This window comes from Sceloporus occidentalis, unplaced genomic scaffold (genome assembly GCF_023333645.1).
Source record: "Sceloporus occidentalis isolate IW3139 unplaced genomic scaffold, rSceOcc1.0.p SCAF_8, whole genome shotgun sequence".
NCBI lineage: Eukaryota > Metazoa > Chordata > Lepidosauria > Squamata > Phrynosomatidae > Sceloporus > Sceloporus occidentalis.
Window position 1 is genome coordinate 16,242,903 of NW_028316988.1, and position 26,118 is coordinate 16,269,020.

General features: G+C 43.5%; 2 protein-coding genes across 3 annotated transcripts in view; both read right to left on the bottom strand.

The window, feature by feature from the left end:
- Positions 1-875: 875 nt before the first annotated feature.
- On the bottom strand, positions 876-10,082 carry LOC149308041 (TNF receptor-associated factor 1-like). The gene is made up of 8 exons (XM_089536995.1): positions 9,728-10,082; positions 7,723-7,807; positions 5,658-5,756; positions 4,698-4,763; positions 3,988-4,398; positions 3,309-3,486; positions 2,965-3,113; positions 876-1,670 (listed from the first exon to the last, which is right to left on the bottom strand). Exons 1-8 carry the CDS (start codon positions 9,940-9,942, stop codon positions 1,452-1,454), a joined length of 1,422 nt encoding a protein of 473 aa, XP_089393121.1. The 5' UTR covers positions 9,943-10,082; the 3' UTR covers positions 876-1,451.
- Positions 10,083-13,393: 3,311 nt separating this feature from the next.
- C5 (complement C5) overlaps positions 13,394-26,118 on the bottom strand; it is a 32,260-nt gene continuing 19,535 nt past the window's right edge. The window contains exons 26-42 of one of the 2 annotated variants that reach the window (XM_089534969.1): positions 25,652-25,727; positions 24,721-24,880; positions 24,237-24,332; positions 23,163-23,334; positions 22,743-22,942; positions 21,433-21,585; positions 20,988-21,050; positions 20,629-20,704; positions 19,650-19,722; positions 18,566-18,668; positions 17,921-17,995; positions 17,342-17,447; positions 16,687-16,773; positions 15,879-15,968; positions 15,611-15,694; positions 14,937-15,075; positions 13,394-14,221 (exon numbers count right to left, since the gene is read on the bottom strand). In XM_089534969.1, coding sequence (XP_089391095.1) covers positions 14,089-14,221; positions 14,937-15,075; positions 15,611-15,694; positions 15,879-15,968; positions 16,687-16,773; positions 17,342-17,447; positions 17,921-17,995; positions 18,566-18,668; positions 19,650-19,722; positions 20,629-20,704; positions 20,988-21,050; positions 21,433-21,585; positions 22,743-22,942; positions 23,163-23,334; positions 24,237-24,332; positions 24,721-24,880; positions 25,652-25,727 — 1,886 coding nt within the window. In that variant the 3' untranslated portion in view covers positions 13,394-14,088. Of the gene's footprint in view, positions 14,222-14,936; positions 15,076-15,610; positions 15,695-15,878; positions 15,969-16,686; positions 16,774-17,341; positions 17,448-17,920; positions 17,996-18,565; positions 18,669-19,649; positions 19,723-20,628; positions 20,705-20,987; positions 21,051-21,432; positions 21,586-22,742; positions 22,943-23,162; positions 23,335-24,236; positions 24,333-24,720; positions 24,881-25,651; positions 25,728-26,118 lie in introns of those variants that run through there. The other variant, XR_016282108.1, reaches the window with a different exon arrangement.

Genomic DNA, 26,118 nt, shown 5'->3' on the forward strand with positions numbered 1-26,118 from the left:
GTTCGGGGGGGGGGGTCAAACCAGATTATTTCTGCAGTGCGGATGCAGCCTCTGTCTAAAGTGTTCAAACCCTATGAGATTTGCCAGAGACTAATCCAAAGCAAGGGTAGACCAGAACAGACATTGGAAAAGGGGCTATGATTCCTAGAATTTCATGGCTAATATGGCCAGGATTCTGGAGGTCATAGTCCTAGAAAAGTAATTTTGGCAAAGCGGCGGGTGCTGGAAATGTAGCGTCACGCAAATGCATTCCAGATGGGCCTGGCACAAATCTTCCCGACGCCGCAGGCTTAGCCAAGCTTTCAAAAGTGGAGGAATGATGACTCCTTTTTCTAGAGCCAAGGGGTTTAACCCACTGCAGTCCCAAAGTGAGGGTTTGTGTTAGATCCAGAATCATTCAACCAAGATGTTCCACTAGCTGCTGCCAACGGCGCCTTTGCGGAAAAGAGGCGTGCCTTTTTGACACATCTTTTTTTTGTCCAGATTGAGTTTCCCTTATCCAGGAATCCAACAGTCAAAATACTGTACTCCAAAATCCAAAAATGTGTTATGTGAGTGGCTGAGACAGTGACACTTTGGCTTTCTGACGGGCCCTCCCCTTATGCGAGGGATCAGGTCTGGATCCTCCTGCGTAAGGGAAAATCCGCCTAAGCTTGTGGGTAGCAGGGGCCGTGGGAACCCTAAGAAGAAGATAGGGACACATGTGGCCCATGGGCTGCACTTTCTTAACCCTGGAACTAGACATCTCCCAACAACCCAAACAAAACATAACTTTTGTTGCAACCCCGACAAAAAATATAACACAACTTTTCTCTCCCCTCTTGGCTTTGCAGCCTGGCATTTACAACCATTTAAAAGAATGGCACGTGGACAAAAAGTGGCACTTTTGTCACCTTGCAGCATACGCTCTTTACTTTCCTTTGCAGAGGGAAGGAACCTTTAAGCTAAACATTAAAACGAGACAGACAACTTTCTTCCACACACTGGACTAGAAACTTAACTCGTGACACACAGACGGAGATTAGAGGCAAGGAAGCTGGAAGCACAAGGTTCATCCCGAAGCAGATGGTTTCGTATGGTAGCTGTATCCTTTCAATGTGAGGAATGACTGTGGAGGGCAAACCAAGCCTTTTGCAGGGGCAAAATCTACCCTGATGGAGCTGAAAAGCCACCTTCTTGATCATGCAACATTATCAATATTGGTATGGTCAATTTTGGAAGTGCATGCACTGGTTGTGAGAGTCCCTCTATAGCCATGCTCCCATGGAGAGTCCAAAACCATTGCCAATTCTTTTGATCCATATCCGCCAACTGCTGTTTTCATCTCAACCAGTATCAGCTCTTTCATACAGTCTTGACTATTAGCGAATGGATTCATGACCAAGCTCTGAGATGGTTCCAATGTTTTGCTTTCCTACCAGCCATGGCTTTCAAACCACCAGGAGGAAGACTCACGGACAGGTTTGGGTGATGCACCGGAGGAAAATGGTGCCCTCTTTTATATAGGCATATTTTGGTGACTGCAATTTAGCCAAAGAGATGAACTTTGGAAAGCCACTGGCTTCGTTCATATCTGCCACTGGCCTCTGGAAGGAAGGCAATGCCGGATCTGGCTGGAGCATGTTCACAAGATGTTCGGTGTTGTTTTGACTGAGCAGCATCAACGTGACCTGAGAAAGGAGAATAGGTCAGGTTTCAAATTAAAATGGGGCTTAGAAAAAAATGCAATGCTTGGGAGGGAGGACTACAACTCCTATGCTGGATTCTGGAGTATGTGCATTTTTCGCGGCTGTGGAGTGTGTATTGCAGCTCTCACACCACATTATTCATAAACAAATGCATTGCAACGGCAGGTGCTTGTTCCATAAGCAAAAACCCGCTGTTCCCACATTTCAAGGGCACCAGATGGAAAAAGAAAGAGAGGTGGAGAGACTGAGAGCAAGCAAAACAATGTGAAACTCAAATCCACTGCAAGCCTTTTCCAGAGATTAGGGACAGGACCGAGTGACCGCTCTCATTCAAAAGGTTTTCCTCTCCTGGCGAAGGGGGCAGAACTACACATCTCCCCCCATGGGCAGACCGCACCTTCCTATTTTGGCACAACAAAAGTGAATTCTTGGAGAGCCAGTGTGGCATAGTGGTTTGAGCGTTCGGACTATGACTCTGGAGACCAGGGTTCGATTCCCAGCTTGGCCATGAAACCTACTGAGTAACCTTGCACAAGTCACATGCTCTTGGCCTCAGAGGAAGGCAATGGCCAACTCCTCTGAGCAAATCTTGCCAAGAAAACCCCATGCTAGGTTCTTCTTAGCCGGGTCAACCATAATTCAGAAATGACTTGAAGGCACACAACAGCAGCAAAAGAAGGTTTGGGGTGGCAACACTGGCTGCTCTAGGTTTTCGTCCAACCTTTAAATGGCCAATCACTGGGGATTGGTTATAAATGCAATTTGTTTCATAAAGAGCAAGTAGACGGAACATATTGTAAAGAGCAAAAACAACTGCCTGGCCGTGCGTCACACATTTCAGTGCAAATTATTAAGACACAAACAATGTTCAGTTCAGCAACCATTGTGCCGCTTCGTAGAAAACCACAAATTTAACAAAGTGATCAACAGCAAGATAGGCATCTGTTTCAGTTTTTTAAAAAGTTTCAGCTAACCCGCTACAGCAGCAACCTTTTAAATGTGTTCAAATTAGTGCAAGATATGACAATAAAATGTGCTGAACCCCATTGCCAAAACAAAGTTTAGTGTCTTGGGGGCCTTCTTTAAAGGTGCAATGCCACTCCATTGACACAGAACATGCCAGCCATCATTCTGCTGACTATGGATGGTTCACTCTAAGTTTGGACACAAGGACTGCCATGGGTCCAAAGATGTCCCAGGACACAGGACACCCCACTGCAAGAAAAAACAGGCTGTGCATGTAAAATTGCAGCAAGGAGGACATTTCCCTTTTTACCTTTTGTGCAAAAGGCCACTGGAGCAGAGCATCGTAGTCTCCTCTGAGCAGCACCAGAAAGAGGGAGGCGTGTGATCCTTTGCCTCTCCCTTCCCCATTCAGGTAAATCCTCATGCATAGTTTGTAACCATACCTGGAAGTATAGAAAGCTGGAAACAAGGAGGATACTGAAGTTAAGACACCGCTCAGCAGTTAGGGATGGACAAAGCTTACGGTAGGTCCAATACCAGCGAAATACTCTCAGCCCCAGAAAACCCAGTGATGGGTTTGCCTTAGGGTCGCCATAAGTTGGAAATGACTTGAAGGCACCCAAGAACAACAACAAGCTACAGGTGGATGCTTACCTGGGGACTGGAAGCTGGGCATCTTCCCGCATACAGCTTCATAGGACTTGTGGTGGACATCTGTAATCTTCCAGAGAAAGGTACCATCGTAGGAAGCTTGCTTGGATGAATGGAGTCTCTCCTCCAGCTTGCTGAGGGCAGCATCCTTCTGGACGAGGCAGCGCTGAAGATCAGCAATCTTGGAAAGAGGAGGCAGAGTTTGTTCCTCAAATTTAGAAATAAAAACATGGCAGAGTGGTTTGAGCGTTGGACTACAACTCTGGAGACCAGGGTTCAATTCCCAGCTTGGCTTAGATTTTGAGCTTTCCATAGTGCTGGGGTCCATGTTTAGACTAAACTACACATAGGCCTAGGGAAGCTACCAGCCACTCCTACTTGTAATTCATTCCTTTTTTCAATTACTAAGACATAATTACAATGACTGTAGCTTAACAAGAGATAACTTCCCTCCTTTTGCAGCGTAACTACAACTCTGCACCCTCAGAGGAGGCTTCTCAACTTCTGATTCTCCATATGTTGATGACTTCCACTCCCAGAAGCCCCCCAGCCACTATGCCCAACTGCTAGGGATTCTGGGAACTGAAGTTCAAAATACCTGGTGAACCAAGGTTTTAGCACTACTGGACCCACGTAGGCTACTAAGAGCAAATCATTTTATTTGGATCCTTTGGATGTTTACCTTCAATTCGAGGCCACGGATCATATCCTGGTCCAGACCCCTCTGTCCCCGAAGGGCCACAAACTTCTGGCGAGAAGTGGCCATCTCTTTGCTCAGGACGGACGCAATGTTTTCAAACACCTGCAGCTTGCTTTCCAGTAAAGAGACCCTCTGTGCCCTCCTCAAAGGCATTTGCCGGTGTGTCTCCTCTTCATACAAAGGCAAATCAGAAAGAGAGTCCGGTTTCAAAGGCCTCTCAGGCATGACATCAAAACAGATGCTGGTTAAAACCTTGGCATCCGTCAGCCAAGTGTTCACCCCATCGTCTGTGGGGCACAACTGTGCCTTTAGTTGCTTCACATGTTTGAGAAGCAGCTTTAAATGGAGGCCAGTGGCATCTGCTTCATGCACTTTTCTGTCTTCCGTGGTCCCCTGTTGGGAAGACATAGGCCACGATTAAAAGGACCAAACCACCCTCAATACATGGTTTGAGTGTTGGACTTACGGCTCTGGAGACCAGGGTTCAGTTCCCTGCTCAGCCATGGAAACCCAATGGGCGATCTTGGGCAACTCATGCTCCCTTACCCTAAGAGGCAAGGGCAAACAGGTCTCTTCATCCAACCCCAGGTCAAAGCAACCATAAATGGACAAATAACCCCAAAGATCAATTTCTTCCAAGGTTAATTTCCTCCTCCTATGAAATATTTAGAGATGCCAAGTGGTGGCATTACCTTGAAGGAGCATCCGATCCTGGAAAAGCGACAGGCTTCCTCCCTTGTGGACACCACTGTAAGATTCTGTTGAGGAGAGGACCAGCGACAGCAGTTTTTCAAGCATGAATTATGGATTATGACACATGTATGTGTATAACCATAAATGCACAGAGAGTGGGAGAGAAAGATAAACCCATATACATATATGCATACGACACTATACAATGGAGGCATTGTATAATAAAGATACACCCATATATATGTGTGCATATAATACTATACAATGCAGGCATTGTAGTAAATACAAAGATAAAGCCATATGTGTATACAATACTATACAATACAGGCATACCTCAGTTAGCAAAGCTTCTGGCAAAAAAGCTCCTTTTAACAATAGCTTTCTATCCTCACCCAAAGCCTCTCTTTTCTTCCTTGTCCTCTGTCTAGCTGGGTATTTTTAGCAGCCTTGGCATTGGAAGAATGGCCGAAAGAGGGCTAGAGAAGCACAGACATTCAGTTCCAGGTTGCGGCAGTTTGTGTGAAATACACAATGCAATAAAGCTTGAGGAAGGGGTTCGGATCTAACTGGTCTATCAATATGCAAGCAGTGGACTAAATGTTGCAATAAACATTTGCAACGAACAGCAATGGACTAAATGTTGAGAGCCACAGCCCTGCTCCAGTTATGGGGCAGCATCACCACCAGCTAGTGGCTCCTATGTATACCCTTTGCATTTTAGTCACAACTTCCAAGGAGTTATCTAAGGTGCTGAAAGTATATATGAAAATGGTGTGCAACACCTTGGATAGTTCAAGCTAAAACCCAGAGTGAATTCACCATCCCACATCCACCATCACGGCTATAAGGTCCCAGAGAAATAGAAAGGTCCCCACACTCCAAACTGGTGCTCTTCTCTTTTTTGTTGGACTATCACTCTCTGATTTGCCATCCTGTAGCAAACATGGCCAATCTCTTACTTCCAGATTCTTTGGGATGTCCATCCATCTGCATCCTGGGATCCCACAATGCACAGCGTATCCCAATATCTCCTTGGGAGTGGCAGCATCACTCAAAGCCTGGAAACAAACAGGACAGATAAGGAGAGAGGGAGAGATACACCATTTAATTCACAGATTATAACATGTTTTTATTTCTTATTCTTCTTTTTAACAGAGCCTGTTTTCAAGTTGCCTTCTCTTCCCTTGAGAGCTTTATTGCACTTAAAGTTTGTGTATGTTTTAACCATTGTGAGCCAGCCAGAGGTTTTAGTGTTGGACTGCGACTCTGGGGATTGGGGTTCAATTCCCAGTTCGGCCATGAAACCCACTGGGTGACCTTTGGCAAGTCACATTCTCTCAGCCTCAGGGGAAGGCCGTGACAAACCTTCTAGGAACAAATCATGCCAAGAAAACCCCACGATAGGTTTGTCTTAGGGTCACCGTAAGTCGGAAACGACTTGAAGGCACACAACAACAACAACAAGACCTTTAATCCATAGGTCAGGAAACCTTGATTCCCCCACTTTGTTTAAGGGACACCATTTTACAGTGCCAATGTATATCATGGGACTTGAGCATCCACAGATTTTGGTACCCGCGGAGGGTCCTGGACCCAAATCCCAGTGGATACTGCCGTATCTGGTCAATGAAAAAACAAATCATGGAATCAACAGACTGTTGCTTGGATCCAAAAGGTCTCTCTCCTTCGATTCTGAACAGGGCCCAGGGTTTTAGCGAATAGAAGTGTGTTTTTGCCATTATTCATCCCCTGCCCAAAACAACATGGCTTTTAACAGACAGTGAGTAGCACCGTTCTTTGAAACATTAATGAATTCCAGTAACGGCAAACTCATCTGCACCCTCTCTATGGCTGATGCCTCCCATGCCAAACACGCTCTCCATTTAATAGGCAATACAGGCTGTTTATCGTGATCTCAATTGCGGACCGGCCTTCCTTGCATTACATGCCTGTCCCTTTTCGAGCGAAAGTAAAGAGGCACTTGGTCCGAGGGGTGTATTCGATGTCATAAATTATCCCCAGAAAGGTAGGGAACTTAACCGCTGCTTGGAAACCAAACTGAAAATAAATGCTGAATCCACTCCATTAAAAAGAGCGAGCAAGGAGAAAGCATCCCCGGCTCCAACTAGAACACTTCTACCTTTGTCTGGTGCTTACAGTTAATTTTCCAGCTGGCTTAGAAGCTTGTTTATGATTTTAGAGGAAAAGGCCAGTAAGAGCCGAACGAGGTCCAACTTCTTTGGGAATGTAAAAGACGTCAAACTCAGGGCTTTCTATCATCGACGGTCTCAAATCTTTGTCTCATTGCATTTGGGAAATTCAGATATAGCCATGTTAGTCTGTAGGATCAATACATAGATCTTGCAGCACCTTTGAGACCAACTGAAAGAAATGGGCAGCAGGAGCTTTCGTAGAGTTCAGTAAATGGAAGGAAGTAGACTGAAGTCTACGAAAGCTCATGTTGCCAACTTCGTTCTTTCAGTTAGCCTCAAAGGTGCCAAAAGGTCTCTCTATGCACTACTGCATTTGGGGAAGCATAGGATGCAAAGATGTTTGCAATGAGACACAAACTGGCTCCCTACGGCTGCAGCCACACTGCAGAACTAACCCAGTTTGACGCCGCTTGAACTGCCATGGCTCAATGCTGTCGAATTCTGGGAACTGTCGTTTGTTGTGGCACCGGAGCTCTCTGATCGAGAAGGCTAAATATCTTGCAAAATTACAAACCCCAGAATGCCACAGCATTGAGCCATGGCAGTTACAGCGGTGTCAAAGTGGATTATTTCTGCAGTGCAGATGCAGACCAAGTTTGGGGTCCTGTATGTAGAAATCTGTGCAGTGGTTTGCGCATTGGACCATGACTCTAGAGATCAGGGTTCGATTCCCAGCTCAGCCATGGAAACCCACTGGGGGACCTGGGGCAAGTCACATTCTCTCAGCCTCAGAGCATGGCTATAGCCAACCTCTTCTGAACAAATCTTGCCAAGAAAACTGCATTCTTATATGTACGCATTCAGGACATACCTTTGCAACTGATAAGCTTTGTGCATCCGCGTTGCCTGAGTTCTCCTCCTCCTTGCAGCTCTGAGAAACTGGGTTGTGATTGTTTCTGGAGGGAAAAGAGGAAAGGAAAGGGGAATTTGAATTCTGAAGTGTTCTGAATTTGCCCTTTTCCAAAGCCACATTAGCCCCAGATGGTTATAGATACATCACTTGGGAATAACTATGTGAAAGAGGTTGCAGCATAAGATGGCCAACAGGTGATCTGAAATATCACCTGTTAAATTAGGATTTAGCTTTTATGTCAATATATATTAAAGCCATCATTGGTTTTTCCCCCCTAACCTACAAGCTACATGTTCGGTTTTGTTTTTTGAGTCAGCCTTTCGGAAAGCATCTCTAGGCAAAGTCACACTTCTGCTGTTCTGCTGACGAAAGAGAAACTCTCACAGGTTTAGCTTTCATACTTGTATGTATGTATATATGTGTGTGTGTGTGTTTCTTTTAAAGGGTTAAAGCCCTGGGAAACTTAAATTGCCCCATATTAGATGTTATATATGTTATATAAGTACTGTATATACTCATGTATAAGTCTAGAATTTTAGGTTAAAATTGATCCAAAAAACCCTGAGTTGACTTATCTGCAGGTCAATGTAAGTATTGTATTTTAATGTGCATGTACTTTAATGTGATACTGTATTTTAATGTGCATATATACACATACATATATGCACATTAAAATACAGTACTTACATATATATATATATATATATATATATGGTGAAAGGCAAGAGTTTAATCTGCCCTGGGAGCACTGACCCCCTTCTACTCTCTCATCCATCCAACCTTTAGTATGAGCGCAAATACTTATTCCCTGCTGGGATTTTTAAAGTTCTTTGGCATTGCTTTCCTTTACTTCATCCTTCAAATCCATCGTTACATGTGCCTAGGTATTACCCTCAACTTATCCACAGGTCATACCCAAACCCACAATTTTGGCCCCCAAAACTTGCCCTCGACTTATACATGAGGCCGACTTATAGTTGAGTATAGACAGTATACAGTCCTCCCTCCGAATTTGTGGGGGATCGGTTCCAGACACCCCACAAATTCAGAAATCCACTGATATTCAAGCCCGATAGGCTTGAATGGCCGTGCGCTCATGGGCACGATGTGCGCCATTAACTCTAACATGGGTCACCCCTCCGCAAATCATCAAAACCGCGAATCTCAAGTCCACGAAAACGGAGGGGCGACTGTATGTTATAGCTATAAAAAAAACACCTCTGCAATGAATTGAGAGTCCTAGGAAGGCTTGTAGCTATGATTTGGGAAGGTACTACATCATCATCATCATCATCATCATCATCATCTATTATTATTATTATTATTATTATTATGTGGCATGTCCCACATTTTGCAATGCCTGGTCCTCCCCTGCAGTTAGGACATCTGTCACCCTGCTTTTCCCACCCATTCATTCATTCCTTCATCCTTCCATCCCTTCATTCATCCCTCCATCCATCATCTATCCATTCATTCTTAAGTTTTACCCTCAACAGGTCATATCAAAATCCACGATTCCGAGTACACAGTATACAGGGGATATGTCACAGCTGTAAAGAAACCCCTCTGCAATGAATGGAGAGTCCTAGGAAGGCTTGTAGCTTTGATTCGGGAGGGTCCTGCATCATCATCATCATCATCATCATCATCAATTATTGCATCAGAGGAAGCAGACTGAAGTGTACAAAAGCTCGTGCTGCCCATTTCGTTTAGTCTCAAAGGTACTACAAGATCTCTCTACATTATCTATTATTATTATTATTATTATTATTATTATTTTCTGGCATGTCCCACATTTTGCAGTGCCTACTCCTCCCCTGCAGATAGGACATCTGCTACCCGGCCTTTCCCACCCATCCATCCATCCCTCCATCCCTCTATCCATCATTCATTCCATCTCTCTTGAGAGACCCAGGTGTCACGTGACTCTTTCTGCCCGGGGATGCTCTAGTCTCGCGCTCACCTTGCAATCAAAGGCAGGCAAGCGCTGCAATCCTGGCTTTGTAAGCATCCTTCCTTCGTCTCTTCTTTGCATCGGCTGCAAGGCCATTGGGACTCCGGCAAGGCCTGGCCAGGGCTCTGTGGGTCCCCCAAAGGCACCTTGTTCCCTTCCCCAGCAGAAGATGATGGAGGGGGGACCCCGGTTTCTTGGCTTCCACTGCCGCATCTCTCAGCCATGCCGCATCTGCTGCAGATGTTGTGCAAACGCCCTGCTGCACTCTGCTTTTTCTGCTCTCCTTTGCAACAAAAGGGAAAGAAGGCTGCCTTTGCTGAGCCTCTTTCCCTCTTCCTAGCCTTCTCCTCCTCTTGCTTTTCCTCTGCCCTGGTGCTGAATTTTGTTAATAAAAACAAAACCCAAACCCTTTTCAGATGCAGAGAGAGAAAGAGAAATGAAGTTTCTGCAGAGGCAGGAAATGCGGCTGCAAAAATTCCCCTTTGAGAAAGAGGTTGAAACAAAAGAAAGAAACCCAGGCTGCGTCTGCACTGCAGGACTGATCCGGTTTGGCACCAGTTTAACTGCCCTCAGTATATACATACTGAGACCCAAAGTGGTGTAGTGGTTTGAGTGTCGGAGTACGACTCTGGAGACCAGGGTTCAGTTTCCAGCTCAGCCATGAAACCCACCGGGTGACTCTGGGCAAGTCACACTCTCTCAGCCTCAGGGGAAGGCAACGGCACACCTCCTCTGAACCAATCTTGCCAAGAAAACCCCAGGATAGGGTCACCATGAATCAGAAATGACTTAAAGCCACACGACAACAACCATATAAATTCCAAAGAGTGCCATTGCATTTAATGGGACTTGAGCATCCGCAGAATTTGTTATCCGCAAGGGATCCTGGAACCAAACCTTAGAGGATACCAAGGGACCACTGTATTATTAGTGAAACTTCATTTTGTAGAAAGCAGCCTTAAATCCATCCAGTCAAAATCTCCAAGTGGAGTAGAAACCATACAGAAACACCAAAATCCATTTCATCTGCAGCACCAGGCGATAAATAGCTGGAAGCGGTCCTATGTCCCTGTACTGGGAGGAAGGTGGGGTATAAATAAACATTATTATTATTATTATTATTATTATTATTATTACTGAAGGTTTAGGCCTCCGGTGGTGTAGTGGTTTGAGCACAACTCTGGAGACCAGGGTTCGATTCCTGAAACCCAGTGGGTGACCTTGGGCAAAGTCACACTCTCTCAGCCTCAGGGGAAGGCCATGGCAAACCTCCTCTGAGCAAATCTTGCCATCAGTTGGAAACCACCCAAGTCCATCCCAAAGGACTGACAATATAATACCACAAACATGATACATGTAGGAAGAGGTCAGTCCCGCATCTTGTTGATAGGACCGTCCTAAGACTTGCCCATCTGCTTCGCTCTTCTTGATCCTTGCAAGCTTTCTCTTATCTGCAACAGAAAACATTTCGGCTCCTTTGGCCCGAGAAGGCCTTCCGAGAGCAGCTGCCGGCTAATCCACCCCAAGCAATGGGAAACCAATGGCAAGCGTTTTCATTTGTGTTTGACTTTGCAGAGATAATGCTTCGAAGATCAGGTTGTCCTTCCGCAGGTGTTCTTGGGACGATGTTTCTAAGACTTCTAATGCCTTGGGAGCTTTTTATCATTTCAGAATCGAGGGCGGCCAGGTTTGCCAAATTAATTGCCGGAGATGTTTCATAGAGCTGTTGGTGCGATAACCGATCTTGCTGTTACGCAGGACGCAATCTGTTTCTTATTATTATTTCAAGAAGAGAGGAGACAGCCCTGCGAGATCCAGTTAATCGTCCCTCTAATCCAAGTGCCCTGGTTCCTGCGCAGGTGCTTTTGAAAAGTTCAACACAACGACGGCAACAGCTCTTTCCTCGCTGTGGTTTTGTGTGTCTTATGGCCACGCGATTGCAAGGTTTTCTTGGCAGAACTGGTTCAGAGAAGGTTTGCCTTCCTCTGAGGCTGAGAGAGTGTGATGTGCTCACAGTCACCCAGTAAGTTTCCATCGCTGAGCAGGGATTTGAACGCTGGTCTCCCAGTGTCCAAGGCCAACATTCAAACTGTTACACCACTCTGGCTCTTTTCTTACTATTGCTCTGGACTGCAACTCCAGGGATCAATTCCCAACTCAGCCATGAAACCCATTGGGTGACCCTGGGCAAGTCGCACTCTCTCAGCCTCCAGGGGAAGGCAATGGCAAACCTCCTCTGAACAAATCTTGACAAGAAAATTCCATGGTAGGGTCGCCATAAGTCGGAAAGGACTTGAAGGCACACTCGTTGCCATCTTCCGAGGCTGAGAGTGTGTGACTTAGCCAAGGTCACCCAGTGGGTTTTCATGGCCGAGCTGGGAATCGAACCCTGGTCTCCAGAGTTGCAATCCAGCACAACTGTAGGAAAAAAGCCGGTGTGGTGTAATGGTTTAAATGTTGGACTTGGACACTGAGAGACCAGCGTTCAAATCCCTCCTCGGCGATGGAAAGCTAATGGGTGACCAAGGTTTCATGGCCAGGGCAGGATTTGAACCCTGGTCTCCCAGTGTCCAAGTCTACCATTCAAACCATTACACTATGCTGGATCTGGGAGTTTCAGTCCTCCCCGAAATATATCACATTTCCAAATGCTGCTATTTCCTTCCAGACCTCTACATGGTTTTGACATAGTGCCAGGTGCTCTCTATTTCTGTGCCAGCCACATCCTGCTTTTCCCCCCCTTTATATTTCTTTCAAAGGTCTATTATCTGAGCTCAGCGAAGGATCAGCCGACGGGGGATTTACCAGAGGAAATAGGTCAAACTTTGGAAAGTACCAAAAACTTATCTTTACTTTCAGAATACAGAGGAAGCTGAAGGTCGCTCTGCCACTGAATTCACTGAGGTTTACTTCGGATTAGATGTGGGTAGACTTGAACATCAGTCCCTTTATAGTCTTTTCTTCCTAATTTCCCCCTCAAGGCAGTTGATGAGAGGGCCAAAATAACGTTTCATGGCTTGCAGAGATGCACTACAAATCCTCCTCTATGGCTAAAGGGTGCTTTGACCACTATTGCACTTTGTTATTTGTGGCATACTGGCAGATCCCCCCAAAGACAGCAGTATAGCTAGTTTGGGAACAACAGTCCCACGCCCGTCTTACATGCATTAGTCACAACCCAAAAATTACTCACCACAACTTTAGTCATACAATCGTTGCTGGATCCTGAACGGGGGAATGTGTCCTGGTCAAAATCCACGATGGTATATTATTTTCTGCTTCAACCTGCCCAGTGGGTTGGCGGTGAACCACTAAATAGCCCATGGGGGATTATTCAAGAGATGATATTGGAAACTAATTCATTTCCATAGAGCTTTCAAAGACAGTAAAACACGCCCAAACCATGCTCACATCTGAAACATCAACCACACACATGTTTGAAAGGTTATAAAGAGAATGATAGCCTACAATGCATTCAATGTTAGGAAGCACTTCTAAGAGCATAGGTGAGATTCTTCAGAGGGGGTTTGCCATTGCCATCCTCTGGAGCTGAGAGAGGGTGACTTGCCCAGGGTCAACCAGGGGATTCCATGGCTGAGTCTCCAGGGCCATATCCAACGCTCAAACCATTACTAGCTTTCTCCAGAAACAACTAATGCTAATAAAAAAGAAATGTGTACCAAAGGTGAAAACCTTTATTTCAGCAAAGAATATTAACCAATGGAACAGGGATGTGGTTTTGGTTGTTTTGTGCAGTTGCTATGTGCCATTAAGGTGGCTCTGATTTATGGTGACTGTGACCCTATGAATGAGAGACCTCCAAGAGTCCGGATCATGGCTCCAAGTCTTGTAGATTCAAATCATGGCACCTTGCGATGTAGTCTCCCTCTTTTCCTACTTTAGAGAGCTCTTGTCTTGGGTTTATCGTCCATAAATTCCCTGTTGTTTGATATATGCAAAATGCCGACATTTCATCATTATTTGATGTTTTGAACTACAATTTCCATAATTCTTTACCTTTGGTGATTCCGGATGGGGCTTCTGGGAGCTGAATCCCCAAACATCCAAAGGTTCTCTACTCCTGAACTGAGACATATAAGCCTTCTCTCTTTGTATTCATTTGCCTTTAGTTTATTTCACTGCATTTCGTGTAGTTCCAAAAGTCTTTGTTAGCCCTATATTTAGTTTACCAATATATACAAAAAAGCTAGAATTCTCATAATATCCTAGCAACAAAACTGATGCTGACTTATATGGAGGATGTTGCTATGAGTCCCACAGAAGGTCAGGATGATTCAAATCAAATCCAGCTTCTAAGAAGCTTTTTGATAAATCTGTCTGTTGATCATCCATAGGAATGCTATGGCGGTTTAACAGCCGTTAAGGAAGAGATCTTCTGCAAATTCTTCCATTGATGCCGCAAAGTCTTGGCAAGATCGACAAGACAAATCCTCAGATGGCCACCACTCAATCCAGGTCAAGGCATCTAAAGGATACTGGTATCTACAAAGAGAGAGCATACTAGTTATCCTTCAAAGGAAAGGAGAGAGAGGAGGCAAATCTGATAGCAAGATATCAGTGAAGAGGTCTTCCACAAGATGAATTTTTTTAAGAGGAGGAGAAGAGTACTTTTTGTGGCCATGTTTCAGGGTGGGCAACCTCTGTGATCCGAAAAACCAACTCTGTCCCCAGGAACCTGTGTCAGACAAGATATATCTCCCCAATGCCAAAGATCACAACAAGAACTGGCCAGAAGTCACTTTTGATTCCTTCCAACCCACCTCCTTTAAAAAAGAAATTGGATGACAAAAGGTCTTTGCTTTATATGTGAGGATCACACTTCTTGGAGGATGGTGGATCACACCAGACCTGGAATAAGTATTCTCTGAAAAAACAACCTTAATACACCAATTGTTCCTTCCACTATAGGAGTTCCTCAGCATTGAAACCTGGAAATTACACATGGGTTTACCTGGCAATGTCCAACCACAAAACAAATAATGAAAAACACATAGTGGAAGAATCATGGACTATGACCCATAGGCATCTTTTACCATTTGAAGAGAACACCTCTTATATAAACATGATCAATGTACAGTTTTAAACTGAGGGCTTTGGGGGACACACATATAGCTGGCTGCATACTGCTCACCCCTGCAATAGAAGAAAGACCACCACCTATCCAAATGAATGGATCCTTGGTGAGATGCTTGCTTACCTGGCATTGACCCCCTCTCCAATTTTCAAGGCTTCTTTCCCCATGATCAGGTAATTCTCTTTCGGATTAAGCTGAACATCAGCACATGAATACTTTTTGATAAAGAAAATTTCAGCATTGTTCTCAGCAAAAGCCGCTCCTGGAACAGAATGGAGTGAAGTCAAAGTAGCCCAATGGCCAGCTTGGAAACATTACCTTCTGAACTTCAATGCCCAGAATCTCCAGGCAAGCAAGGCTTGTGGCTAGTGACCACACTCTGGGGGCAATCTGGGAGTTGTAGTCCAAAAGTGTGACTCTTCCAAGTCAGAAGTAGCCAAATGGCCAGCTTGGACCTGTTAAGTTTTGGACTACAGCCCTCAGGATCTCCTGGACAACATGGCTGTGGCTAGTGGCCATGATTTTGGGGGCAATCTGAGAGTTGTGACCAGGTTAAACCCACCCACAGATGCAAAGCAAAACAAAGTGCACAGAAAGAAAAAGAAAAGAGCCAAATCAAACAGAGAAAAGATATGCCGCAAAGAGGAAAACTGATTCCCATGCACTGTGAGGATGCATACTGCAGTCTCATGAGGCACATAAAAGGGGTGAGGGTTTCATATAAAGTGCATTGACCATAGGGATATCTAGAGCAACCATTCCCTTAGAGAAGTGGGTCCAGACCCAGCTCTGCTCACCTGTCTTATAGTAATCCATGAGAACTGCTCTGTATTTAACAAAGCCTCCTTCTTGCTTGGAGGAGAGGATATTCACTTTATAGACTAAGAGAGGGAACAAAATGAAAACAACCACATCATTGATAACTCAGATTAGGAAATGCATCTGAGGAAGTAGGCTCTGGTCTATGAAAAGTCATGCTACCAGCTTCTATCTTCGAATTAGCTTCAAAGGTGGTTTGTTGCACAGCTTTCTGCATTTGTTATGCCCCAGTTCCTCTGATCTTACCATAGGCGATGTTACTCTGGCAAGCGGCATCCTTCCGAGCATCAATGCTTATGGACTGGTCCAGCTTGGCCTGCATGCGCCCACATTCCGCTGCAATTTGAGGGAAACAGAATCAGTGTGAGCAAACGCACCGCTAAACATTTTCAGTCTTGTATACTGACATAACCGAAATAAGGCTTGAGTTCAAATCCACATCCTCACCTCTTTCTCAAGAGATACAGAACCTGAAGATGTTAATGTCTGAATTCCAGCTGAAAAGCAGGCTTGAACATCAGTCACTCTTTCCTTCTCTGTTGCTACAATTGTATTTTGGCTTTATTTTCCAACTAGCTTTCCGCTTGAAAGCTTCCACTTTGAGTCAGCCTAACACACGTCACAATAAACTGTGCATTGTCCCATTACAGTGTTTTGATACCACTTTAGCATCCTTCCATGGTTCCAATCCATGGAATCCTGGGATTCGCAGTTTGGCAAGGAACTTGGAATTCTCTGTGGTTCAAATAATTATTTCCAGCTACAAATGCTAGGCCTCCATAACATGGTATCAAACTGCTATAACTATACAGTAATGATATTCTGTAACATTGGAGTAGGCAACTCTTCTATCTTCCAGATGCTGTTGGACTGCAGTTCCCAGCATTCCTCACTGTTTGTCTGTGCTGGCTAAGTTGATTGGTGTTGCAGCTCAAAAACAGCTGGAGGAATGTACTTTGCATTTTGAGCAATCGCTATGATTCTAAGCATACCTTTTGGGAAGTAAGTCCTACTGAACTCAGTAGAGATCTATTCAGTGAGCAAACCTGTTTACCTTCCATGCATTTGCACTCAGCGCCTTCACACAGTCTGACCAGCGACTCCTCTCCATAAGGATTGTAAAACATAGCGCACTGCTTATCTGTGAAAGAGCGGATACAGGTAAACTGTCAGAAATCTGCAGCGTGAGGACTGGGCATAGCATATGAACTAGGAGGTACTGTTCAACACAGGATACTGGAGCCCACTGTATTTTAGAAAATATAAATGGCGTGCAACTGAAATTTGGGGAAATTGTCCAGGTGTCAATGCTGCAGAGTGCTTGCATTCTGTGCACATCTATATGCAGATTGTGCGGCAAGCGGTGCTTGTGTCCCTCTTCAGAGAAAGAAAACGTTCCATTCTGGTTAGTGATATTTGCAATATTTTCCACTCTTGATGTGTCAAGAAATTGCCAGTCTTGGTGAGAGTTCTCACCTCCCATGCAAAAATGAGTGTTTTTCCCCCATCAAGGTTTCCATCATTTGTTCAGAAAGTCTCTGTGAAAAACTACTTCCTTTCTCTTTTGTGAAGCAAAGTGCAGAAGCACCGGAGGCACAGAAGGACGGCCTGACAGATGAAAAAGATGCAAGGAGTCCAAAGATACACTAAAACCAGGACTTGATGTAGACAAGAAGAGCGGTAATAGTGATACTCATACACATCCTTACCGGGAGTGTGATACTCATAGACAGTGAAAGTCCCAGGGCTTGGCATGCTCACATGGAATATTTCCAAAATTCGGAAACCGATGCACAGGAACTCATTTGACGGAATCTGTTGGGAAGGAAACAGGGTTAGGCTGGATTCGCATGACATAGATTTCAACTATGCAACGGCCTTTCTTTATCTCTTCTTTTTCAGCACTCTCCTTGCACTATATTTTATTATTTTATAAAATAATAAAATAAGAATAATACTTCTTCCTGTCCAGAAGGTTCAAAGGCGTTCTGGAAATCAGTCCAGGACCTGCGGGTACATCACTATGTAGGTAAAATGGTGGGTTCTACAAAGGTGGCACTGGAATTGCCATCTTCCTTGATCAAGATGTTATGGAATGATGGGAGCTGCAGTCCAACAATGTCTGAAGGGCCATGTATATCCCCAATCTGATATAAAGAATTTTAATAAAACAACTGATTTATTTTAAAGAGTAAAGGGTACATACAGTGCCGGCACAGACTGAAAGATGACCTGCAACTGATGAAACATTTTATAGAGAAAGTGTGGCTAAGCCAAAGGGAACCTACCGAATCTAACTGCAGCAGCACATGTCCGTCTGTCACCTCATAGTTTGCGATCAGCTGGTCGATCTTATTTGTAAGCTGGGAATAAAAAGAACAAGAAGAGAAGGAGGAGGAAATTAATTTTCAATTAAATTTGAACACAAGTGAAGTGGATTAGAGACTTCTGAAACTTCTGTGGTTAAACTGGTATTAAACTGAATTTAATAGGCCTGGCTCAAGGTTTAAGGAATGCATTCATTGCGATGTGGATTGAGCTGATCCACAACTTTGGGACCAATGTCTGGGTTGAGATATCACTAGCCTCCCTCTTTCTTCAGATTCTCAAATTTCAGGTGCAGTTGTCAGCTCTGAAGGGTAGTCTGTTTCTAACCTGTGTCAATTCGGTATCACATTAATCTTTCCATTTTCCACATCAGTCTGTGTTTACTGTTATTTTTAAAAGCAGACCAAAATAAAAGCTACATTGGTTTTTGTACATAAGTCTCCTACCGTACACATTTTTGTGTGCAATGTTTGAGCAAAGCAATGCATCGCAAAAGTTAGAGAATCGCCGAGTCTGAAATGTGTTCTGCCTTTCATACTAGCCCAAGAAGTGCAAATCCAGACAGTTTGCTGAAAAATTGCAGCTATGGGGCAAACTGTACTTACGACAGCTAAATCTTCCATGTTTGCTTCCAGTCCACTGACAAGAGCAATGTCCATCACTGCATGAGAGGAGGCAGAATACGGTTCAGACTTAGGTGGCTTGTACCTACACATCAAAAATGGAAAGAGTACCGTGGCTGACAATCCAAACAAAAGAGCATCTCCTTTCACTTACGGCTTTGTAATTCTGATTTCACCTCGATGGACCTCTGAGGTTTGTATTTTTGTGAGATATAAATACACTTGTCATTTTTGCTTCAAGATTTGGGAAAAAAAGAGGTAGAAGAGAAGATCTAGCTTCTCCCCTATGGGGAATCTACATTGTAGAAATAATGTTGTTTGACCCCATTTTAACTACCATGGTTACAGAATCCTGGGAGTTGTAGTTTGGCTGAGGCACCAGCCCTCTTTGGCAGAGTAGGCTAAAGATGCTGTTGTTATTATTGTTGTTGTTGTTGTTGTTGGGTGCCATCAAGTCATTTCCAACTTATGGCAACCCTAAGACCAACCTATCATAGGGTTTTCTTGCCACCTTTCTTCAGAGGGAATTTGCCATTGCCATCCTCGGAGGCTGAGAGAGTGTCACTTGCCCAAGATCCCCCAGTGGGTTTCCATGGTGGAGCAGGGATTCAAACCCTGATCCCAAGTCATAGTCCAATGCTCAAACCACTACACCACACACTCTATCTCTAAGGTCCTTGTCAAACTACAAATCCCTTTTTTGTCAGAGAGTTCTGGTGCCACAGCAAACTACATATCCCAGGATTCTACATGGCGGAGCTGTGACAGTTAAAGCAGTATCAAACTTCATTTGTTCTGCAGTGTGGTAGCAGGTGCAGTGAGATCCACTGGGATTTGGTACCATGACACCCTTTGGATATCCAAATCCATGGATGCTCAGGTCTCATTATATACAATGGCGTGATGAAATGGTGTCTCTTATCTAAAATGACAAAATCAATGCTTGCTTGGGGGAGAGGGGATTTTGAATATTTTCAAGCCACGGATGATGGAATCTGTGGGTGAAGAACCTGTGGATATGGAGGGCCAACTGTACTGGTGTTCCCCAATGCTTCACCGGACTTACTTTGCACAGGCTTCTAAGTGTCTGACTTCATGGGAGGACCTGTAGTACGTTTCCCTTCCATCACTGTCTGTTTCTGCAAATGAAACAAAAGACATTCTTTATATTAAGAACTGATTAGTCAGAAATATTATTTCCTGGGCAAAAAAAAGATTCCATTTTCCTGTGCAGAAAATGTTGTAACTGTGGATTTCATCTGCACAATATATATCATCTGCAGTCGATTTGCATAGATTAGATTGGATTTCTGTGCAAGACAAGCATGCTCAGAATGAGCCCCAAATTGCAAATAGCCATCCAAACGGCACAGTTTTCGAAGACTTTATTGCAGCAGGAAGAAAATTGCTAAAATCACTCTCTGCTTCCTCCAAGAGGAAACTTAGCGAAGGATTATATCCTTAGCCTAAGTCAACAATATGTTCATTGTGACGTTGAAGGCTTTCATGGCTGGTATCCATAGTTATTTGTGGGTTTTGGGGGTTATGTGTTCTAGCACAGTTTCTTCCTGACATTTCACCAGCATCTGTGGCTGGCATCTTCAGAGAATATGTTCATTGTTCATGCAGATGCTCAGGTAACAGTACTCCGCCGCAGTAAAAAGCAATGACTGGTGAAAAGGACAGTACACCACTTTCCAAGTCTCTGCCACTAGAAATTCTTCCTTACTTTTAGGCAAAATCACCCTTTTCAAAACTCAATCCAAACTGGTTCAGGTTCTCTAACCATGAGAGCAACAGAGGACAAATTTGCTCCATGTGGCCCTCGGCAGGTCACACTCTCTCAGCCTCAAAAGAAGACAACGGCAAATCCCTTTCCAGAAATCTGGCCAAGAAAACCCAGGAATAAGTTTGCCTTGAGGTCATCATAATTTAGAAGCAACTTGAGAAGGCACACGTTTAATGCAAGGTTAAGATGCTTATCACATCGTTTCGTCAACTTACTCAGATACTTTTAAATTTTTCAGCAAGTATTACTTTCTTACCAGACTTCACATCGATCTTCAGCGCAAAGTTGCAAACGTCCTCAGAAATGCTGCTTTTATAATACACGCTCTTCAGCTGCAAGTGTCCAAATGGAATGAAATTAAAGAGGGGTCAAATTACATTATAAGAGGATTTCAGCGACTAAATTAACAGGATTTACATATATCAAGATGATCAAGCCTGAGATTTCAATGGGATTACTCTATGGAGTTTATCACACAGAGGGCAAACTGGTAAAATCCCGTGCAGAAACGGGATTTTAAAATCTGGGTGTTGCTTGTCAGTTGCGTTGGCGTGAAAGAGAAAATAATCTCAAATAATTTCAAAGCATGAGACTAACGATACATCATTCACTTACATTCACTATTGCTAATCCAGTGTTGCTCCCTGAGCGTACTTCTATGTCGTCCTCCAAGGAAGCCTGAAGATCCAAAGAAAATCAGCAAAATTGACACAAATGTAAACTCCTATTGACATGAATTCCTAATTAAGCTCTTAATTTCTTGATAATATTGGATGGGTGGCCAAGGGTACTTTTTCATAATGCTTGGGTGACTGGGTGAATGGATGGCCCTTCATGGAAATTCCTGGGCAAGATAGGAAGCTGGATTTGATGGACATGGCATCTATAATGTATTCTTTTTAATTTACTTATCTCCTGCTCTTTCCCTTGAACTGGGGAAAAGTCTTCTCCTTTTTTTCTGCTTTTCTTTTTTCAAACATTCAAAAATCTCTCTCCAAAGAGTCTCACCTCCCTACTCCGTTTCATATTTTAAAACTTTTGTTGTCGTGAATCCACTCACTTCCACAGGTCGGCCAACATAATGGTTTCGGGTCAGTCTGAACTGATGAAAATCTCCATGTTTCTTGTAGGCCACTTTGACGTTCATGTTAAGTTCCAGCCGTCTAACAAGAACAGCATATTCAGTCAGGGATTCCAAGGCATTGATCGTATCCTGTCAGATTCAAATAAGGAGGGAAACGGATGGAAACAAATGAGAAGACGCAGAACCAGGACTGAGTTTACTTTATCTATTCATTCCATCACAAGAAATGAACTCTGCCACTTCATCTTGGTACGGAGGTAAAGAAAGCCCTCAAATGCTATGCTAGCAGAAAACAAGGTCTTACAGGTTCTACCAAGATGGTACAAATCAATTCCAAAAAAGGAACTTTCCCAGGCTCTGGATCCTAGATGCTTGCTGACCCATGCCAAACATTTTTTTTAAATTCACTTAACAGTTACCATTTTAATAATTATACATTTTGCTATTGTTCTAGTTGTGATATGGTTGTTAATGGGCCTGAAATCTTCATTTGAATTAAAAGTGGCATAGACATATTTAAAATAAACACACAGTAAAAGATAGCAACCCAGTCAAACTTCCAGAGCCATTGCTTAGATGGCCCATCTCCCAACCTATGTCTCTATAGCAGGAATGGGAAAAAATGTTAGTTTTTATTCTTTCCCTTTATATTCTCCCTGTGCAAAAAAACTCTGTTCAGAAGAATAATGCATCAGGAGTAATTTCTGCATTGTTTTGCATAGTTTGTTGTTATTCGGTGCCTTATGGTGAACTTATCATGGGGTTTTCTTGGTAAGTTTCTCCAGATGGGGTTTGTCATTGCCATCCTCTGAGGCTGAGTGTGACTTGACCAAGGGCCCCAGTGGATTTATACGGTTGAGTCGGGATTTAAACCCTTGTCTCCGGAGTCACATAGCCCAATGCTCAAAGCCCTAGGGAATTATTCTGAACTTGTCTTTTTTATTTCACATAGAAAACATAGTTTCTGCCCAGGAAACAGTAATGTTTGCGCTGGATAGACTGTATAGAAAACCCAGGTGTCTTTCTGCAAAGGATCATTTCTTGGAACACTTCATATGCTACAAATACCAGGAGGATTCTGCACAGAAATCTTGGTTCTCTCCAACAGCATGGAGAACACAACAAAACCATGGAAAGGATTTGTCCTTGCAACCAAGGATGATGTAGGTGAAAAACTACAAACCCTACCCTTCAGGTAAAGGGATGCAGAAAAAGATGATGGCAGTAAATAATGTGCAGAGAGAACACAGTCCTTCAACTACTGGGGCTATCTGAAAGAGACGTACCTGCGTGGAATAAAATCCACCTCCATATCTCTGTTGCTCTGACAGCCACTTTATGATTGGATCAGCATAGGTTTTATCTGCTCGCAGGAGGGTGGTGAGCAAGGCATAGGCAGTGGTTTCAACCATCCTGGCAGTAATCTCAGAGGGAACGCTTGAATCTCCTTTGGATTCTTTCCAAAAACGATACGAAGGTTGGCCAACTGTAGGAGGAATGGAAAGGGAAACAGTCACAGTGAGGGAACGGCAGAACAAGACACAGAGTTGCCCTGAGAGGTTAGATTAGAATAGATTAAATGCATGAATGAGATGGAAAGAATATGAAGTTTTAAAAATTCCAATACAAGAGGAAACCAAACTCAGATTCACCCACAGATTTCTAGAGGTCATAACTTCAAGAGAAGGACTTTGTCTGAGTTTTACCTTTGACAAGTGCTTCATTCTTAAGCAAACTGTAGGCTATGCGTGCCCTGCGGTGGTTCATTCTGGTTAGCGCCAGTGCATAAGTAGCAATGGCCAAGGAAAATGTGCTTTCGGAGGATTCGACATTTTGCAGCAAATAATCTACAGCTTTATTTTTGGCCTCTTCAGCTTTCTGTAAAGGTGAACCGGACAAGGTTAGTTTTGCTTGGACGTTAGTGCATTTTTAAAATAGTAACCCTTCTTTTGGCGATCCACGAGGTGCGTCTTCTACCCACTTCCACTTCATTTAACAACATGTGATGTAGATGTAGACACAGTGGCATCTTTGTGTAGACATGTAGATGTAGACCACATGGCATATTTGTGTAGACAAAGTGATGCAGACATGTAGATGTAGAGCCAGTGGCATGTTTGTGTAGACAAAGTGATGCAGACATGTAGATGTACGGTGGACACAGTGGCATGTTTGGGTAGTCAAAGCGATATAGACTTGTGTAGACAAAGCAATGAAGATATGTAGATGTAGACACAGTGGCATGTTTGTGTAGACAAAGCAATGGCCAATGTAGATGAGTCCCCAGTCTAGAAATGTCTCTTGAACTAGTGGCTCCATTTGTTTCACTCTTTCCACTCCAGTTTGATGAGGACCAAATCAAGCCTCCTTGGGCTAACCCATAGATCCTGGTCTGGCCCAAGACCACAGCTTTTAAGGTGTTATTTTTTGAAGACTACATCTCCCAGGATGCCCCATTGGTCATTTTAGCTTGGGGATTCTGGGATGAGGTTTTTAAAGAAGCAACTCTTCCAAGTTCTGCCCAAGGTAACCCAAACAAATATTATGGCCAAAAGGAGAACTGTCTCTCCGGTCCTAATCGGACACCCTAACTAATGTCTCACCATCCTCAGCTATCATATACAAATGTCAAACTACCCCGAGTGTGTTCTAGCCAAAGTTGAGTACTTTTAAATCCCAGGGCTATCCATCATTCTTGAAATCTCACTCCCCCAAAATATGTATGCATACATATCCAGCAATGGTTATGCCAACAAGAGGAAAAAAGGGGCCTCACTCACCTGCAATGGGCATATATGAATTGCTTTTACAAATCCAATCAGAGAGAAGGCTGTCAGATACAAAGTCTTTTCTTTCATTTCTTTAGCTGATGTACCCTTTGAGAAGAAAGATTTAAATATATTATTAAGGGCAGGTGAATAGATCTACTTGGCTTAGAAATAGCTGTTTAGCTTAAACCACCTAGTTTAAAATAAAGGCAAATAAGGAGAGGCACTATAGACATGTATAAAATGAAGCTTGGAGAAGGTTTAAGTATCTGAAGGGATGCCATAGAGAAGATGGAGCGAGTTTATTTTCCGCTGTTCCAGAGTCTAGGACATGAACTGATGTGTTGAAATTGCAAGGAAAGAGATTCCATCTAAAAATTACTGTAAGAGTTGTTTGAGAATGAAATACATAACCTTGGAAGGTGGTAAGACTTTTCCATCTTTGGAAGTCCTAAAACAGAAGTTGGATGGGCATTTCCCAGGAATCCTTTCCTACCTGTAATTTTATTGGCTGATAAGATGAAACCTCCCGGAAAGATCCATCGTCCATTTGACACACGTCAATCATCCATGTCAGAGTGTTGCACAGGGAATTCTGATCAACTGGCACGTACCGGTGAACTTGTCCAAAAATCCGAAGGGCGAAAGCTGTTACCCTGGCACATCAAATGGAATATAATGGAGCTATTTTCCCAGGAAAACTTCCTTGTGGCTAGTTTTAAACATATTTTTTTTTCCATTTAGGGTGTGAGATTTTAAGAACTAGGGAAGAAAAATGCTACTTGATACAGGAGAGTTGAAGAATGTTCAGAATAGGGAAAGAATAATAAAAGGGCAGGTCTTCCCTTCCCATCCACCATTATCTAACAAACGATGAGACAATTGGGTTGACCACAATTTGAACATTGGGAGTTTCAAGTCAAGTTGAGTTGGGGCAAGAAGTGTATTGTTGGCCTCATTCCCACTACCTTTTAAACCGGATCGTGATTCGGTTTAAATCGGTTTAAACGACCATGGTTCCCACTTAATCTGAAATGCTGAAGCGATTCCAAAAGGGGGGCCATGCTCTAGACCCATTTAACTTTTTGACGCTGATTTTTTCCACTTCTTTTCAACAAATCGATTCCGCTCAAGTGGGAACCACAAGCAGATCGGAATCGATTCAAATTTCCCCTTCGGCTGGCTGAAACCAAATCATTTTGAATCAATTCATTCATGAATGGGAACCCAAAATGGGTTATTATTCGATTCCATGCCAGAAAATGCGATCGGGCAAATGTAGTGGGAACCATGATCCGATTTCAAATCGATCCATCGATTCGGATCGGAGACCAATTTATCTGTAAGTGGGAATGAGTCCCTGGTGTGCCTTCAAGTCATTTAAGACTTATGGCAACCCTATCATGCCTCAAAGGCAAGCAACGTACCAGGTACTGGGTTCTCCATCTTTCCACATGCTGAAAGCGTATTCCTGGTTTCGGAATGAGAGGATGCTGATGATTCCTAGGAAATAAAGGAAACAGCGCCTGCAAGCATTCTTTCACATCTTCCTTACTGCTGTTACAATACTGTCCTACTGTAGACCTTCCATCTACTTCTGACCCTTTCTCTGCCTGTTCTGGACTTTGACAACCCACTTCTTTACTAGGGATATGAACCGTTCCAAATTTCAACTTTATATTTTTGGGGGGAATTTTGTCCACCCTCTCATTCCATCCTTTGTCCATATTAGTTGCATATCAAATGTACTTTTTCTTTCTGCATAAAATTCTATAGGCATTCTTCCAAGTGTATATATTTTCCCCGTGTATTTGTAGGCATCTTTCTAACCAATTAAAGTGTATCTGTGCATGCATATATGTGTTTTTCAACTGAATGCATTTGTAGCCATTCT

Excerpts from the sequence above, each read along its gene's own strand:
- LOC149308041 (XM_089536995.1), bottom strand. The coding sequence starts at position 9,942 with ATGGCTGAGAGATGCGGCAGTGGAAGCCAAGAAACCGGGGTCCCCCCT. Across the intron at positions 5,757-7,722 it reads AAAGCTTATCAGTTGCAAAG|GCTTTGAGTGATGCTGCCAC; the intron begins GTATGTCCTGAA and ends GTTTGTTTCCAG. Across the intron at positions 1,671-2,964 it reads AGTGGCCTTTTGCACAAAAG|GTCACGTTGATGCTGCTCAG; the intron begins GTAAAAAGGGAA and ends CTCCTTTCTCAG.